This window comes from Pseudophryne corroboree, chromosome 3, assembly GCF_028390025.1.
Source record: "Pseudophryne corroboree isolate aPseCor3 chromosome 3, aPseCor3.hap2, whole genome shotgun sequence".
NCBI classification, from domain to species: domain Eukaryota; kingdom Metazoa; phylum Chordata; class Amphibia; order Anura; family Myobatrachidae; genus Pseudophryne; species Pseudophryne corroboree.
The window spans coordinates 768683050-768700408 of NC_086446.1; the positions used below are offsets into that span (position 1 = coordinate 768683050).

General features: G+C 49.8%; 1 protein-coding gene across 1 annotated transcript in view; it reads right to left on the reverse strand.

Annotated features, from left to right (window-relative positions):
- Positions 1-526: 526 nt before the first annotated feature.
- CDCA3 (cell division cycle associated 3) overlaps positions 527-17359 on the reverse strand; it is a 30663-nt gene continuing 13830 nt past the window's right edge. The window contains exons 3-6 of the mRNA XM_063962474.1: positions 13669-13795; positions 13241-13594; positions 13008-13126; positions 527-834 (exon numbers count right to left, since the gene is read on the reverse strand). Coding sequence (XP_063818544.1) covers positions 715-834; positions 13008-13126; positions 13241-13594; positions 13669-13795 — 720 coding nt within the window. The 3' untranslated portion in view covers positions 527-714. The remainder of the gene's footprint in view (positions 835-13007; positions 13127-13240; positions 13595-13668; positions 13796-17359) is intronic.

Here is a 17359-nt window from a genome sequence, read left to right on the forward strand (position 1 = left end):
CTAACAGCGGGATTATCCCGTAAACCTCTGAACACCAGTGTAGTGTCTGTGCGCAGTCTCAGGGCGCGCCTCCTCGTACCGATGAGTCATCCGGAGCGCAGCTTCACAGGGCTGTGCTACATCCCTTATGCCGCCATTTCACGTCGGTGACCCACTTACCTGGGCACCGGCAGCCTTCCTGTACCTAACTCTTTAAAAAAATAAAAATAAAACCAGAGAAACTCCTAGGAGCTCCTGTAGCTGTGACCGGCTCCACCGGGCACATTTTCTAAACCGAGTCTGCTAGGAGGGGCATAGAGCGAGGAGCCAGCCCACACTGTTAGACTCTTAAAGTGCCCATGGCTCCCAAGGGACCGTCTATACCCCATGGTACTAAATGGAACCCCAGCATCCTCTAGGACGTAAGAGAAAAAAAAAAAAAATCAGTGGAAGAAATAGGACAGATATGGATGAGACCCCACAGAAAAACTCCGCTACATCTTCCCCCACACGGCCATTTTATTATCACTCCATAAAGACACCTTGGTAATAAAATCACGTTTATTATTTCTAAAACATAGAAATCCACAAACAAACAGGAGCAGAGATATTTACACAAGTAGTGCATGAGAATCGTGCACATAGCAGCATGTATACAGGAGGTGTGCAGAAGACAACATCTCCGTGAGATTATAACGTTTATACACGTCCTCTATATGTGGGAACACCGAGCGCTCAGCTTTCACTATGGTTGTACAGATCATTCTCCTTGTTGTGAGACCTCTCCCAACTGCTATGCAAGATCTTCATGTTCCCGAGAGATGACGGCTGCTCGGACTGGAAGGAGAGCTTCACCTGCAACAGGATCGGGGAGAGCGAAAGGCTCAGAAGATTGCCATCGGTACACCCCCAAACACAGAACTGATGAACCATCTCAAATTCATTGTAATTAAATTTATGCCATCCCGATAAAAAAAAAAAAAAAAAAGAATTTACTCACCAGTAATTCTATTTCTCGTAGTCCATAGTGGATGCTGGGGACTCCGTAAGGACCATGGGGAATAGACGGGCTCCGCAGGAGACTGGGCACTCTAAAGAAAGATTTAGGACAATCTGGTGTGCACTGGCTCCTCCCCCTATGACCCTCCTCCAAGCCTCAGTTAGGACACTGTGCCCGGACGAGCGTACATAATAAGGAAGGATTTTGAATACCGGGTAAGACTCATACCAGCCACACCAATCACACCATATAACACGTGATAGGAACCCCGGTTAACAGTATGATAACAATGGAGCCTCTGAATAGATGGCTCGCAATAACAACCCGATTTTTGTAACAATAACTATGTACAAGTATTGCAGACAATCCGCACTTGGGATGGGCGCCAGCATCCACTACGGACTACGAGAAATAGAATTACCGGTGAGTAAATTCTTATTTTCTCTGACGTCCTATTGGATGCTGGGGACTCCGTAAGGACCATGGGGATTATACCAAAGCTCCCAAACGGGCGGGAGTGCGCGGATGACTCTGCAGCACCGAATGAGAGAACTGTAGAATTTTGCAAACGTGTTTTGCCCCTGACCAAGTAGCTGCTCTGCAAAGTTGTAAAGCCCGAGACCCCTCGGGCAGCCGCCCAAGGTGAGCCCACCTTCCTTGTGGAATGGGCTTTTATTGATTTAGGCTGCGGTAATCCCACCGCAGAATGCGCCAGCTGAATAGTGCTACAAATCCAGCGCGCAATAGACTGCTCAGAAGCAGGAGCACCCAGCTTGTTGGGTGCATACAGGATAAAACAGCGAGTCAGTCTTTCTGACTCCAGCCGTCCTGGAAACATAAATTTTCAGGGCCCTGACTACGTCCAGTAACTTGGAGTCCTCCAAGACCCTAGTAGCCGCAGGCCCACAATAGGATGGTTCAAGTGAAAAGCTGAGACCACCTTCGGGAGAAACGGAGGACGAGTCCTCAACTCTGCCCTATCCATATAGAAAATCAGATAAGGACTTTTACAAGACAAAGCCGCCAATTCTGATACCCACCTGGCCGAAGCCAGGGCCAACAACAGAACCACTTTCCACGTGAGATATTTTAAATTCACAGTCTTAAGTGGCTCGAACCAATGTGATTTCAGGAATTCCAAAACCACATTTAGATCCCAAGGTGCCACTGGGGCACAAAAGGAGGCTGAATATGCAGAACTCCTTTGACAAAAGTCTGAACTTCAGGCAGTGAAGCCAGTTCTTTCTGGAAGAAAATCGACAGAGCCGAAATCTGGACCTTGATGGACCCCAATTTGAGGCCCAACGTCACTCCTGCTTGCAGGAATTGTAGGAATCGACCCAGCTGAAATTCCTCTGTTGGGGCCTTTCTGGCCTCACACCAAGCAACATATTTTCGCCATATGCGGTGATAATGTTTAGCAGTTACATCTTTCCTGGCTTTAATCAGCGTAGGGATGACTTCTTCCGGAATACCCTTTTCCTTTAGGATCCGGCGTTCAACCGCCATGCCGTCAAACGCAGCCGCGGTAAGTCTTGGAACAGACAGGGCCCCTGCTGCAGCAGGTCCTGTCTGAGCGGCAGAGGCCATGGGTCCTCTGAGATTAACTCTTGAAGTTCCGGGTACCAAGACCTTGGCCAATCCGGAACAACGAGTATCGTTCTTACTCCTCTTTTCCTTATTATCCTCAGCACCTTGGGTATGAGAGGAAGAGGAGGAAACACATAAACCGACCGGTACACCCACGGTGTCACTAGAGCGTCCACCGCTATCGCCTGAGGGTCCCTTGACCTGGCGCAATATTTTTCTAGTTTTTTTTGTTTAGGCGGGACGCCATCATGTCCACCTGTTTTTCCCAATGGTTTATTATCTGTTGGAAAACTTCTGGATGAAGTCCCCACTCTCCCGGGTGAAGGTCGTGTCTGCTGAGAAAGTCCGCTTCCCAGTTGTCCACTCCCGGAATGAACACTGCTGACAGTGCTAACACGTGATTTTCCGCCCATCGGAGAATCCTTGTGGCTTTTGCCATCGCCGCCCTGCTTCTTGTGCCGCCCTGTCGGTTTACATGGGCGACCGCCGTGATGTTTTCTGACTGGATCAGAACCGGTTGGTTTTGAAGCAGGGTCTTTGCCTGACTCAGGGCATTGTGAATGGCCCTCAATTCCAGAACATTTATGTGTAGGGAAGTCTTGTGACTTGTCCAAAGTCCTTGGAAGTTTCTTGCCAAACGTGACTGCCCCCCAGCCTCGAAGGCTGGCATCCGTGGTCACCAGGACCCAGTCCTGTATGCCGAATCTGCGGCCCTCCACGAGATGAGCACTCTGCAGCCACCACAAGAGAGACACCCTGTTCCGTGGAGACAGGGTTATCAGCCGATGCATTTGAAGATACGATCCGGACCATTGATCCAAGAGGTCCCACTGAAATATTCTGGCATGGAACCTGCCGAATGGGATCGCTTCGTAGGAAGCTACCATCTTTCCCAGAACTCGTGTGCAGTGATGTACCGACACCTGTTTCGGTTTTAGGAGGCCTCTGACCAGAGATGACAGCTCCTTGGCTTTTTCCTCTGGGAGAAACACTTTTTTCTGGACTGTGTCTAGAATCAGTCCCAGGAACAGTAGGCGTGTCGCAGGAACCAGCTGTGACTTTGGAATATTCAGAATCCAACCATGCTGTCGTAGCACCTCCTGAGATAGTGCTACGCCCACTAACAACTGCTCTCTGGATCTCGCTTTTATCAGGAGATCGTCCAAGTATGGGATAATTAAAACCCCCTTTTTTCGAAGGAGTATCATCATTTCGGCCATTACCTTGGTAAATACCCTCGGTGCCGTGGACAGGCCGAACGGCAACGTCTGGAATTGGTAATGACAATCCTGTACCACAAATCTGAGGTACTCCTGGTGAGGATGGTAAATGGGGACATGTAGGTAAGCATCCTTGATGTCCAGAGATACCATGTAATCCCCCTCTTCCAGGCTTGCAATAACCGCCCTGAGCGATTCCATCTTGAACCTGAATTTTTTTAGATACGTGTTCAAGGATTTTAAATTTAAAATGGGTCTCACCGAACCGTCTGGTTTCGGTACCACAAACATTGTGGAATAGTAACCCCGTCCTTGTTGAATTAGGGGCACTTTGACTATCACCTGCTGGGAATACAGCTTGTGAATTGCCTCCAACACAGCCTCCCTGTCTGAGGGAGTCGTTGGTAAGGCAGATTTTAGGAAACGGCGGGGGGGGGTAATGTCTCGAATTCCAGCTTGTACCCCTGAGATACCACTTGAAGGATCCAGGGGTCCACCTGTGAGCGAGCCCACTGATTGCTGAAATGTTTGAGACGGGCCCCCACCGTACCAGGCACCGCCTGTTGAGCCCCAGTGTCATGCGGTGGACTTAGCTGATGAAGCGGGGGAGGACTCGTGTTCCTGGGAACTGGCTGAATGTTGCAGCTTTTTCCCTCTACCTCTGCCCCTGGGCAGAAAGGACGCGCCTCTACCTCGCCTGTTCTTTTGGGGACGAAAGGACTGCGCCTGATAATACGGTGCTTTCTTTGGTTGTGAGGGGACATGTGGTAAGAAAGCTGACTTCCCAGCCGTTGCTGTGGACACTAGGTCCGAAAGACCATCCCCAAACAACTCCTCACCCTTGTAAGGCAAAACTTCCATGTGCCTTTTAGAATCTGCATTTCCTGTCCACTGCCGGGTCCATAACCCTCTTCTGGCAGAAATGGACAGCGCACTGATTTTAGATGCCAGCCGGCAAATATCCCTCTGTGCATCTCTTATGTAAAAGACCGCGTCTTTAATATGCTCTATGTTAAGCAATATAGTGTCCCTGTCTAGGGTGTCAATGTTTTCTGACAGGGATTCCGACCACGCCGCTGCAGCACTGCACATCCAGGCTGAAGCAATAGCTGGTCTCAGTATAACACCCGTGTGTGTATATATAGCCTTCAGGAGAGCCTCCTGCTTTCTATCAGCAGGCTCCTTTAGGGCGGCCGTATCCGGAGACGGTAGTGCCACCTTTTTTGACAAACGTGTGAGCGCTTTATCCACCCTAGGTGGAGTTTCCCAACGTGACCTATCCTCTGGCGGGAAAGGGTACGCCATTAGTAATCTTTTCGAAATCACCAATTTTCTATCGGGGGAAGCCCACGCTACCTCACACACATCATTTAATTCCTCAGAAGGGGGAAAAACTACTGGAAGTTTTTTCTCCCCAAACATAATACCCTTTTTTGTGGTACCTGGGGTTACATCAGAAATGTGTAAAACATTTTTTATTGCCTCAATCATATAACGAGTGGCCCTAGTGGACATTACATTTGCGTCATCATCGTCGACACTGGTATCAGTATCCGTGTCGACATCTGTGTCTGCCATCTGAGGTAACGGACGCTTTAAAGCCCCGGAAGGCCTTTGAGACGCCTGGGCAGGCACGAGCTGAGAAGCCGGCTGTCCCGCATTTGGCATGTCGTCAAATTTTTTATGCAAGGAGTCGACTCTTTCGCGTAATTCCTTCCACAAGTCCATCCACTCAGGTGTCTGCCCCGCAGGGGGTGACAACACATTTATAGGCATCTGCTCCTCCTCCACATCAGCCTCCTCATCAAACATGTCAACACAGCCGTACCGACACACCGCACACACACAGGGAATGCTCTGATAGAGACAGGACCCCACAAAGCCCTTTGGGGAGACAGAGGAAGAGTATGCCAGCACACACCAGAGCGCTATATAATACAGGGATTAACTAAATTATATCCCCTTATAGCTGCTGTACACTTATTTTGCGCCTAAATTTGTGCCCCCCCCCCCCCCCTCTATTTTTTACCCTTTCTGTAGTGTAGTCTGCAGGGGAGAGCCAGGGAGCTTCCTTCCAGCGGAGCTGTGAGGGAGAAATGGCGCCAGTGTGCTGAGGGAGATAGCTCCGCCCCTTTTCGGCTGACTTTTCTGTATTCTGGCAGGGGTAATTATCACATATATAGCCTCTGGGGCTATATATTGTGATATTTTTGCCAGCCAAGGTGTATTTATTGCTGCTCAGGGCGCCCCCCCCAGCGCCCTGCACCCTCAGTGACCGCAGTGTGAAGTGTGTAATGAGTAGCAATGGCGCACAGCTGCAGTGCTGTGCGCTACCTTGGAGAAGACATGTCTTCAGCCGCCGATTTTCTGGACTCTTCTTGCTTCTGGCTCTGTAAGGGGGCCGGCGGCGCGGCTCCGGGACCGAACATCAATGGACTGTTCCATGCGGTCGATCCCTCTGGAGCTAATGGTGTCCAGTAGCCTAAGAAGCCCAAACTACCCACAGTTAGGTAGGTTCGCTTCTTCTCCCCTTAGTCCCTCGGTGCAGTGAGCCTGTTGCCAGCAGGTCTCACTGTAAAATTAAAAACCTAAAATACACTTTCTTTCTAGGAGCTCAGGAGAGCCCCTAGTGTGCATCCAGCTCGAGCCGGGCACAGTATTCTGAGGTCTGGAGGAGGGTCATAGGGGGGAGGAGCCAGTGCACACCAGGTAGTCCTAAAGCTTTCTTAGATGTGCCCAGTCTCCTGCGGAGCCGCTATTCCCCATGGTCCTTACGGAGTCCCCAGCATCCACTAGGACGTCAGAGAAAATAAGAATTTACTTACCGATAATTCTATTTCTCGGAGTCCGTAGTGGATGCTGGGGTTCCTGAAAGGACCATGGGGAATAGCGGCTCCGCAGGAGACAGGGCACAAAAAGTAAAGCTTTACGATCAGGTGGTGTGTACTGGCTCCTCCCCCTATGACCCTCCTCCAAGCCTCAGTTAGGTACTGTGCCCGGACGAGCGTACACAATAAGGAAGGATTTTGAATCCCGGGTAAGACTCATACCAGCCACACCAATCACACTGTACAACCTGTGATCTGAACCCAGTTAACAGTATGATAACAGCGGAGCCTCTGAAAAGATGGCTCACAACAATAATAACCCGATTTTTGTAACTATGTACAAGTATTGCAGACAATCCGCACTTGGGATGGGCGCCCAGCATCCACTACGGACTCCGAGAAATAGAATTATCGGTAAGTAAATTCTTATTTTCTCTATCGTCCTAGTGGATGCTGGGGTTCCTGAAAGGACCATGGGGATAATACCAAAGCTCCCAAACGGGCGGGAGAGTGCGGATGACTCTGCAGCACCGAATGAGAGAACTCCAGGTCCTCCTTAGCCAGGGTATCAAATTTGTAGGATTTTACAAACGTGTTTGCCCCTGACTAAATAACCGCTCGGCAAAGTTGTAAAGCCGAGACCCCTCGCGCAGCCGCCCAAGATGAGCCCACCTTCCTTGTGGAATGGGCATTTACATATTTTGGCTGTGGCAGGCCTGCCACAGAATGTGCAAGCTGAATTGTATTACACATCCAACTAGCAATAGTCTGCTTAGAAGCAAGAGCACCCAGTTTGTTGGGTGCATACAGGATAACAGCAAGTCAGTTTTCCTGACTCCAGCCGTCCTTGAACATATTTTCAGGGCCCTGACAACATCTAGCAACTTGGAGTCCTCCAAGTCCCTAGTAGGTGCAAGGCACCACAATAAGCTGGTTCAGGTGAAACACTGACACCACCTTAGGGAGAGAACTGGGGACGAGTCCGCAGCTCTGCCCTGTCCGAATGGACAAACAGATATGGGCTTTTTTGAGAAAAAACCACCAATTTGACACTCGCCTGGTCCAGGCCAGGGCCAAGAGCATGGTCACTTTTCATGTGAGATGCTTCAAATCCACAGATTTGACTGGTTTTAAACCAATGTGATTCGAGGAATCCCAGAACTACGTTGAGATCCCACAGTGCCACTGGAGGCACAAAAGGGGGTTGTATATGCAATACTCCCTTGACAACCTTCTGGACTTCAGGAACTGAAGCCAATTCTTTCTGGAAGAAAATCGACAGGGCCGAAATTTGAACCTTAATGGACCCCAATTTGCGGCCCATAGACACTCCTGTTTGCAGGAAATGCAGGAAACGACCGAGTTGAAATTTCTTTGTGGGGCCATCCTGGCCTCACACCACGCAACATATTTTCGCCACATGTGGTGATAATGTTGTGCGGTCACCTCCTTTCTGGCTTTGACCAGGGTAGGAATGACCTCTTCCGGAATGCCTTTTTCCCTTAGGATCCGGCGTTCCACCGCCATGCCGACAAACGCAGCTGCGGTAAGTCTTGGAACAGACATGGTACTTGCTGAAGCAAATCCCTTCTTAGCAGCAGAGGCCATAAGACCTCTGTAAGCATCTCTTGAAGTTCCGGGTACCAAGTCCTTCTTGGCCAATCCGGAGCCATGAGTATAGTTCTTACTCCTCTACGTCTTATAATTCTCAGCACCTTAGGTATGAGAAGCAGAGGAGGGAACACATACACCGACTGGTACACCCACGGTGTTACCAGAACGTCCACAGCTATTGCCTGAGGGTCTCTTGACCTGGCGCAATACCTGTCCCGTTTTTTGTTCAGACGGGACGCCATCATGTCCACCTTTGGTATTTCCCAACGGTTTACAATCATGTGGAAAAAACTTCCCGATGAAGTTTCCACTCTCCCGGGTGGAGGTCGTGCCTGCTGAGGAAGTCTGCTTCCCAGTTTCCATTCCCGGGATGAAACACTGCTGACAGTGCTATCACATGATTTTCCGCCCAGCGAAAAGTCCTTGCAGTTTTTGCCATTGCCCTCCTGCTTCTTGTGTCGCCCTGTCTGTTTACGTGGGCGACTGCCGTGATGTTTTTCCCACTGGATCAATACCGGCTGACCTTGAAGCAGAGGTCTTGCTAAGCTTAGAGCATTATAAATTTACCCTTAGCTCCAGTATATTTATGTGGAGAAAAGTCTCCAGACTTGATCACACTCCCTGGAAATTTTTTCCTTGTGTGACTGCTCCCCAGCCTCTCCGGCTGGGCTCCGTGGTCACCAGCATCCAATCCTGAATGCCGAATCTGCGGCCCTCTAGAGGATGAGCACTCTATAACCACCACAGGAGAGACACCCTTGTCCTTGGATATAGGGTTATCCGCTGATGCATCTGAAGATGCGATCCGGACCATTTGTCCAGCAGATCCCACTGAAAAGTTCTTGCGTGAAATCTGCCGAATGGAATTGCTTCGTAGGAAGCCACCATTTTTACCAGGACCCTTGTGCAATGATGCACTGTTTTTAGGAGGTTCCTGACTAGCTCGGATAACTCCCTGGCTTTCTCTTCCGGGAGAAACACCTTTTTCTGGACTGTGTCCAGAATCATCCCTAGGCACAGCAGACGTGTCGTCGGGATCAGCTGCGATTTTGGAATATTTAGAATCCACCCGTGCTGTTGTAGCAGTATCCGAGATAGTGCTACTCCGACCTCCAACTGTTCCCTGGACTATGCCCTTATCAGGAGATCGTCCAAGTAAGGGATAATTAAGACGCCTTTTCTTCGAAGAAGAATCATCATTTCGGCCATTACCTTGGTAAAGACCCGGGGTGCCGTGGACAATCCAAACGGCAGCGTCTGAAACTGATAGTGACAGTTCTGCACCACGAACCTGAGGTACCCTTAGTGAGAAGGGCAAATTTGGGACATAGAGGTAAGCATCCCTGATGTCCTGGGACACTATATAGTCCCCTTCTTCCTGGTTCGTTATCACTGCTCTGAGTGACTCCATCTTGATTTGAACCTTTGTAAGTGTTCAAAAAATTTTTAGAATAAGTCTCACCTAGCCTTCTGGCTTCAGTACCACAATATAGTGTGGAATAATACCCCTTTTCTTGTAGTAGGAGAGGTAATTTAATTATCACCTGCTGGGAATACAGCTTGTGAATTTTTTCCCATACTGCCTCCTTGTCGGAGGGAGACCTTGGTAAAGCAGACTTCAGGAGCCTGCGAAGGGGAAACGTCTCGACATTCCAATCTGTACCCCTGGGATACTACTTGTAGGATCCAGGGGTCCTGTACGGTCTCAGCGCCATGCTGAGAACTTGTCAGAAACGGTGGAACGCTTCTGTTCCTGGGAATGGGCTGCCTGCTGCAGTCTTCTTCCCTTTCCTCTATCCCTGGGCAGATATGATCTTATAGGGACGAAAGGACTGAGGCTGAAAAGACGGTGTCTTTTTCTGCAGAGATGTGACTTAGGGTAAAAACGGTGGATTTTCCAGCAGTTGCCGTGGCCACCAGGTCCGATGGACCGACCCCAAATAACTCCTCTTCCTTTATACGGCAATACACCTTTGTGCCGTTTGGAATCTGCATCACCTGACCACTGTCGTGTCCATAACATCTTCTGGCAGATATGGACATCGCATTTACTCTTGATGCCAGAGTGCAAATATCCCTCTGTGCATCTCGCATATATAGAAATGCATCCTTTAAATGCTCTATAGTCAATAAAATACTGTCCCTGTCAAGGGTATCAATATTTTTAGTCAGGGAATCCGACCAAGCCACCCCAGCTCTGCACATCCAGGCTGAGGCGATCGCTGGTCGCAGTATAACACCAGTATGTGTGTATATACTTTTTATGATATTTTCCAGCCTCCTGTCAGCTGGTCCTTGAGGACGGCCCTATCTATAGACGGTACCGCCACTTGTTTTGATAAGCGTGTGAGCGCCTTAGCCACCCTAAGGGGTGTTTCCCAACGCGCCCTAACTTCTGGCGGGAAAGGGTATACCGCCCCTAATTTTCTATCGGGGGGAACCCACGCATCATCACACACTTTATTTAATTTATCTGATTCAGGAAAAACTACGGTAGTTTTTTCACATCCCACATAATACCCTCTTTTGTGGTACTTGTAGTATCAGAAATATGTAACACCTCCTTCATTGCCTTTAACGTGTGGCCCTAATAAGGAATACGTTTGTTTATTCACCGTCGACACTGGATTCAGTGTCCCTGTCTGTGTCTGTGTCGACCGACTAAAGTAAACGGGCGTTTTAAAACCCCTGACGGTGTTTTTGAGACGTCTGGACCGGTACTAATTGTTTGTCGGCCGTCTCATGTCGTCAACCGACCTTGCAGCGTGTTGACATTATCACGTAATTCCCTAAATAAGCCATCCATTCCGGTGTCGACTCCCTAGAGAGTGACATCACCATTACAGGCAATTGCTCCGCCTCCTCACCAACATCGTCCTCATACATGTCGACACACACGTACCGACACACAGCACACACACAGGGAATGCTCTGATAGAGGACAGGACCCACTAGCCCTTTGGAGAGACAGAGGGAGAGTTTGCCAGCACACACCAAAAACGCTATAATTATATAGGGACAACCTTATATAAGTGTTTTCCCTTATAGCATCTTTATTATATATTTCTAACGCCAAATTAGTGCCCCCCCTCTCTGTTTTAACCCTGTTTCTGTAGTGCAGTGCAGGGGAGAGCCTGGGAGCCTTCCCTCCAGCCTTTCTGTGAGGGAAAATGGCGCTGTGTGCTGAGGAGATAGGCCCCGCCCCTTTTTCGGCGGCCTCGTCTCCCGCTCTTAACGGATTCTGGCAGGGGTTAAATATCTCCATATAGCCTCCGGAGGCTATATGTGAGGTATTTTTAGCCAAAATAGGTTTTCATTTGCCTCCCAGGGCGCCCCCCTCCCAGCGCCCTGCACCCTCAGTGACTGCCGTGTGAAGTGTGCTGAGAGGAAAATGGCGCACAGCTGCAGTGCTGTGCGCTACCTTTAGAAGACTGAGGAGTCTTCTGCCGCCGATTCTGGACCTCTTCTTACTTCAGCATCTGCAAGGGGGCCGGCGGCAAGGCTCCGGTGACCATCCAGGCTGTACCTGTGATCGTCCCTCTGGAGCTAATGTCCAGTAGCCAAGAAGCCAATCCATCCTGCACGCAGGTGAGTTCACTTCTTCTCCCCTAAGTCCCTCGTTGCAGTGATCCTGTTGCCAGCAGGACTCACTGTAAAATAAAAAACCTAAGCTAAACTTTTCTAAGCAGCTCTTTAGGAGAGCCACCTAGATTGCACCCTTCTCGGCCGGGCACAAAAATCTAACTGAGGCTTGGAGGAGGGTCATAGGGGGAGGAGCCAGTACACACCACCTGATCGTAAAGCTTTACTTTTTGTGCCCTGTCTCCTGCGGAGCCGCTATTCCCCATGGTCCTTTCAGGAACCCCAGCATCCACTAGGACAATAGAGAAACTAAAGTTTTGCAAGAATTAAGTAATTGAAACTATACAACCCATATTCCATCTTGAATCATTGCTTTAGATAACCTGTTTTATCCTAGACCAGTGGTTCCCAACCCTTAAGTTTTCCCAGCAGGTCATGTTTTGAGGATTTCTGTCAGGTGGGATAATTACTGACCCAGCAAAACAGACTAAAGCTGGGCATACACTGAGCTATATGTTGTCCAATTCGCTAGATCAAGCCTGGCCCAACTGTGGCTCTTCAGATATTGTGAAACTACACATCCCAGCATGCCCTGTCACAGTTGTAGCATTCCATAATAGCAACACTGTGGCAAAGCATGATGGGACTTGTAGTTTTACAACAGCCGGAGAGCCACAGGTTGGCCAGGCCTGCGCTAGATCGAACAGACATAGCGTTCACATAGGCGCATATATCGGGTAGTATGTATACCAGATATGCGGGTGCCCGTGGTCGCTAGCAACGTCAGGTTTGATACGCTTCACACCAAACCTGCCGATATCGCAAGCATCTTGTAATACGCTAATGAAGGACGGAACACGATTGATTGTTCAAGTGTGTATGGGCTGACGGGCATTCCTTTACGATGTTGGAACGAATGCCTGTCGCTTTGTGTGCCCACCTTACCTCACCTAATGCCTTGAGTACATGATTCCTGGAGTGGAGAATCCCTGCCCTTGACTATAAGCTGGAGCCTTCTCCACACTTGTGGTGTGTGATGTTGATGCAGGAAGCCACTAAACAAGTCAGGCTGCAACATCTCAATGTGAAATATTCACCGTAGTGGAGCCTGAGCACGTGCAGGAGAACTCTACAACCACTGGATATAGAATAAGGGAAAGCTTCAGAGAGAGGCTTAGGGTGGGGGTTATTTACCGGTCTGCTGTGCAGAGTGTTGCTGGGGGAGTTGTCCTCCTGTAAGATCTTTAGAGGAGAACGACCAGGAGCAGATGTGAGCAAGTTCTTCCTTGGGCGCTGGCGAACTTTCTTTGCACCTAGAAATATGAGGATACGAGAGAAGCTGTTGGACGTGTACAATCACCCCGTAAGGATTAGACGGGTCAGTCATTCCCAGCCACCACCTTTCCTGCCGTAGTAATGGACCCCACCTGCTGGACGTGGAGATTTCCCCCTTGGATTCTGGTGTTGGAGAACAGGTGGCGTCAGATCTACGGAGGCCACAGGTTGTACAGTCGGTAAAACCACTATTTCCTCTGTTGCTTCTGGCTCCGTCACATCAGAAGCCGGAAGAGGGCGGTCTGCTTCGCTCGCTGGTTGGTCTTCATGAATGGCAACTGGACCCTCGTCATCAGCAGCATAAAAGGGGTGATCAGCTTCGCTCACTGGTTGGTCTTCATGAATTGCAACTGGACCCTCGCCATCAGCAGCAGGACTTCCCTCTATCCCAGAATCCTCTGCTACGAACACCTCACTGAGCTGCTTGGCCAAAAGGTTCAAGGAAGCTGAAGGGGAGTAGATAATTAGAGGCACAACCACAAATTCCTACGCACCAACCAGAACCACCCATTGTACTTACCATGTAAAGACTGCCGCAGGGGAGTGCGAACAATTCCTTGTGTAGGGGACCGTGGGTCACTTGATGCTGTGGGCTCTACAACGTCCTCCTCTACCGCTAAAGGACTGCTCCGTGAAGAATTCCCAACCTGTACAAGCCACATGACCAGTCAGAACATCAGCTGTATTTATTGCGGCGTGCATAGTCCTTAAGACAAAGCCTATTGGTTTCTCCCACGTTTTCTTAACCACACACCCCAAAAAATTTCCACCCGTCATTTTCTGCATTTTAATTGGAAGGAGCTGTTCCAACTTCTAGAAGCCTGGGTCTCACTGTTTGGAGAATAGGTTATTGACCACCAGCTGCTGAGTCTCTTTGTAAGTCATTGCTGGTTACATTTAACGCAACCATTTTTCTAACCATAGTTTGCCAGTTCAGTGTGTTTTACGTTTCCATTCACATTTTCCCCTCCGGATACACAAACGCAATTTTGCTGCAAGTTTTAAACTCCCTTGAAACACTAGATGTACTGATTCCAACAGAGTCAGCAATATCACGAACAGTCCACGGTGGCATTTGACTCCGTCACATCATGGGCAGAAAGTACACCTGCTTTACTCGCGGCGTACTTTCTATCTAGTACCACATTTAAATTCACAAAAACTTGGTCCTAATTCATTGGAACACCGCTGTAAACGGGCCACACGCCAAAGAGACATTACTGTTCACTTTATATAGGGAAGGTTACTTCCCTGACCACACGGGTTATGCCAGCTATACTAAATACAACGTCCATGGTGTACCATTCTGGAACGATACATACAAATCACAAGTCTTACTCTGATCCCCATAGCAGTGGGCAGGAAAACTTGAGATATTGAAGTACTGTAATTGGCTGACGTGGGCAGCAGAGCATCGATAGTAAGTGAATTTACAAAGTATGGTTGTTAGGATAATCGAGAACTGGGTGGAGTTACAGAAGCTATACATTATGATAGAAAAAGAGGAATTTAATACATACCGGTAATTTCTTTTCTCCTAGTCCGTAGTGGATACTGGGGTCTCGTGCTTTTGTACCATGGGGTATAGATTGGGTCCACTGGAGCCTGGCACTTTAAAACTTTTAGTGTGTGTGCTGGGTCCTCCCCTCCATGCTCCTCCTACCAGTCTAGGAAACTGTGCCCGAGGAGACGCACATAACACGAGAGAAGAACAATACAACAGCGGTGAGCCAACACACAACCATGAACAAAAGGAGGGCGCTAACCAGAACAGAGGATAGCAACAACAACCTAACCCGGATAGCACAGCCATCCCAACAACATAACGGGACCGCAACGCCGCTCCTACCAAACACTTACACAGGTAAGCACTGAGGCAGGCGCCCAATATCCACTACTAACTAGGAGAAAAGGAATTACCGGTAGGTATTAAATTCCTATTTTCTCTTTTACGTCCTAGTGCAGGGGTGGCCAACCGGCCAGAGGCAAAGAGCTAGAAAAGATCCATAGGCAAGAGCAAGAGCCACTATCATGCGCGCACTCAAAAATGGGGGCGTGGCCTAGCTGTCACAAAGCCACGCACCATTTTTTAGCGCGCACCTTTCGGTATGACGTTTGTGGGAGTGCGACCTTGGGTCATAACCCCGTTTAATCATGTTGTACCGTGCCATATACATATAAAAATGCCAAAAAATGGGTGGCCCCACAGTGCCAAATACGTGCATGGCCCCACAGTGCCAAATACGTGCATGGCCCCACAGTGCCGATACACATGTCCCCACACAGTGCCAGATATGCCCCAGTATTCCCCCAGTGCAGATACACATTTCCCCACAGTGCCAGATATGCCCCCAGTATTCCCCCAGTGCAGACACACGTCCCCACACAGTGCCAGATATGCCCCCAGTGCAGACACGCGTCCCCACACAGTGCCAGATACGTGTATGCCCCCAGTGCCAGATATGTGTATGCCCCCAGTATTCCCCCACTGCAAATACACATGCCCACACAGTGCCAGATATGTCCCCAGTGCAGACACACATATCCCCACAGTGCCAGATATACCCCCAGTGCTGATACACATGCCCTCACAGTGCCCCCCCCCCCCCCCCCCCAAAAGTGCTGCTCACCGCACTGCTCCGCTGCTGCGAGGGAAAGGAGAGCGCAGCGTGCGCATCTCCTACCCCTCAGTCTCCGGCGGCGGTTGTCTTCTATTCGGCTCCGGCCCGTGAGCCAATCAGGGCTCGCGGTCCGGCAGCCAATCAGGAGCCTCAGTTGCCGGTCCGCGAGCTGTGATTGGCTCACGGGCCTGCGGCGAATTGAAGATAGACACCGCCGCTGGAGACCTGTCTGTGCGCCGGGCTGCGAGTGTCGGGCAGCGGTGGCCAGGATCGTATCGAGCCGCATGCTGCTCGAGAGCCGCGGGTTGGCCACCGCTGTCCTAGTGGAGGCTGGGGACTTGTACTTTAGTACCATGGGGAAGTCCCAAAACTCCCAAACGGGTGGGAGAGTGCTGAGACCCCTGTAAAACCGCCTGACCAAACAGAAGGTCCTCCCTGGCCAAAGTATCAAACCTATAGCTTTTCATAAAAGTGTTCAAACCAGACCAAGTAGCAGCTCGACACAACTGTAGGGCCGACACACCCCTGGGCAGCCCCCCAGGAAGACCCCACCGACCTTGTCGAGTGGGCCTGAATAGACGTCGGCAAGGGCAGAGCCGCCGATGTAAAGGCCAGTTGAATGGTCAACCTGAGCCAACGAGCAATAGATTGCTTAGAAGCAGGCTGACCAATCTTGGAGGCATCATAAACGACAGAGAGTCAGCTTTCCGATGGCAGGCCGTCCTTTTGACATAAATCTTCAGAGCCCTGACCACATCCAAGGTCTCAGGGCCAGCAGAAGCGTCAGACAACATTGGAACCACAATAGACTGATTCACATGAAAAGCTGACCCCACTGTAGGCAAAAATTCAACCCTGTCGTCATGAAAAATCAAATAAGGGCTCTTACAGGATAAGGCCCCTAATTACGAGACACGCCTGGCAGACGCCAAAGCCAATAGCATCACCGTCTTCCAGGTGAGAAATTTCAACTCCACCCTATGTAAGGGTTCAAACCAGTCCGATTGGAGAAATGACAGGACCACATTGAGATCCCACGGAGCCGTGGGAGGTACAAAGGGCAGTTGTATATGAAGAACTCCCTTCAGGAAAGTCTGTATTTCTGTCAACAGGGCAAGTTGTTTGTGGAATAAAATAGAGAGCACCGAAATCTGGACTTTGATGGAGCCTAAACGTAGGCCCATATCCACCCCCGTTTGCAGGAAAAGTAGAAAACGACCGATTCTAAATTCCACGAGAGAAACCTTTCTACTTTCACACCAGGTAACATACTTTTTCCAGATACGATGATAATGCTTTGACGTCACCATCTTCCTGGCCTGGACCATGGTGGAAATAACCTTGGAGGAAAGACCTTTTCTTGCTAGAATCTCCCTCTCAACTTCCAAGCCGTCAAACGTAGCCGCTGTAATTCTGGATAGACGAACGGGTCTTGCTGAAGATCGTCTTGGAGCGGCAGAGGCCAGGGATCCTCCAGAGACATGGCGGGGGGGGGGGGGGGGGGGGGAGGGGGTGTCATTCCGACCCGATCACCCGCTGCAGTTTATCACAGCAATCGGGTCGGAAACTGTGCATGCACCGGCGCCGTCG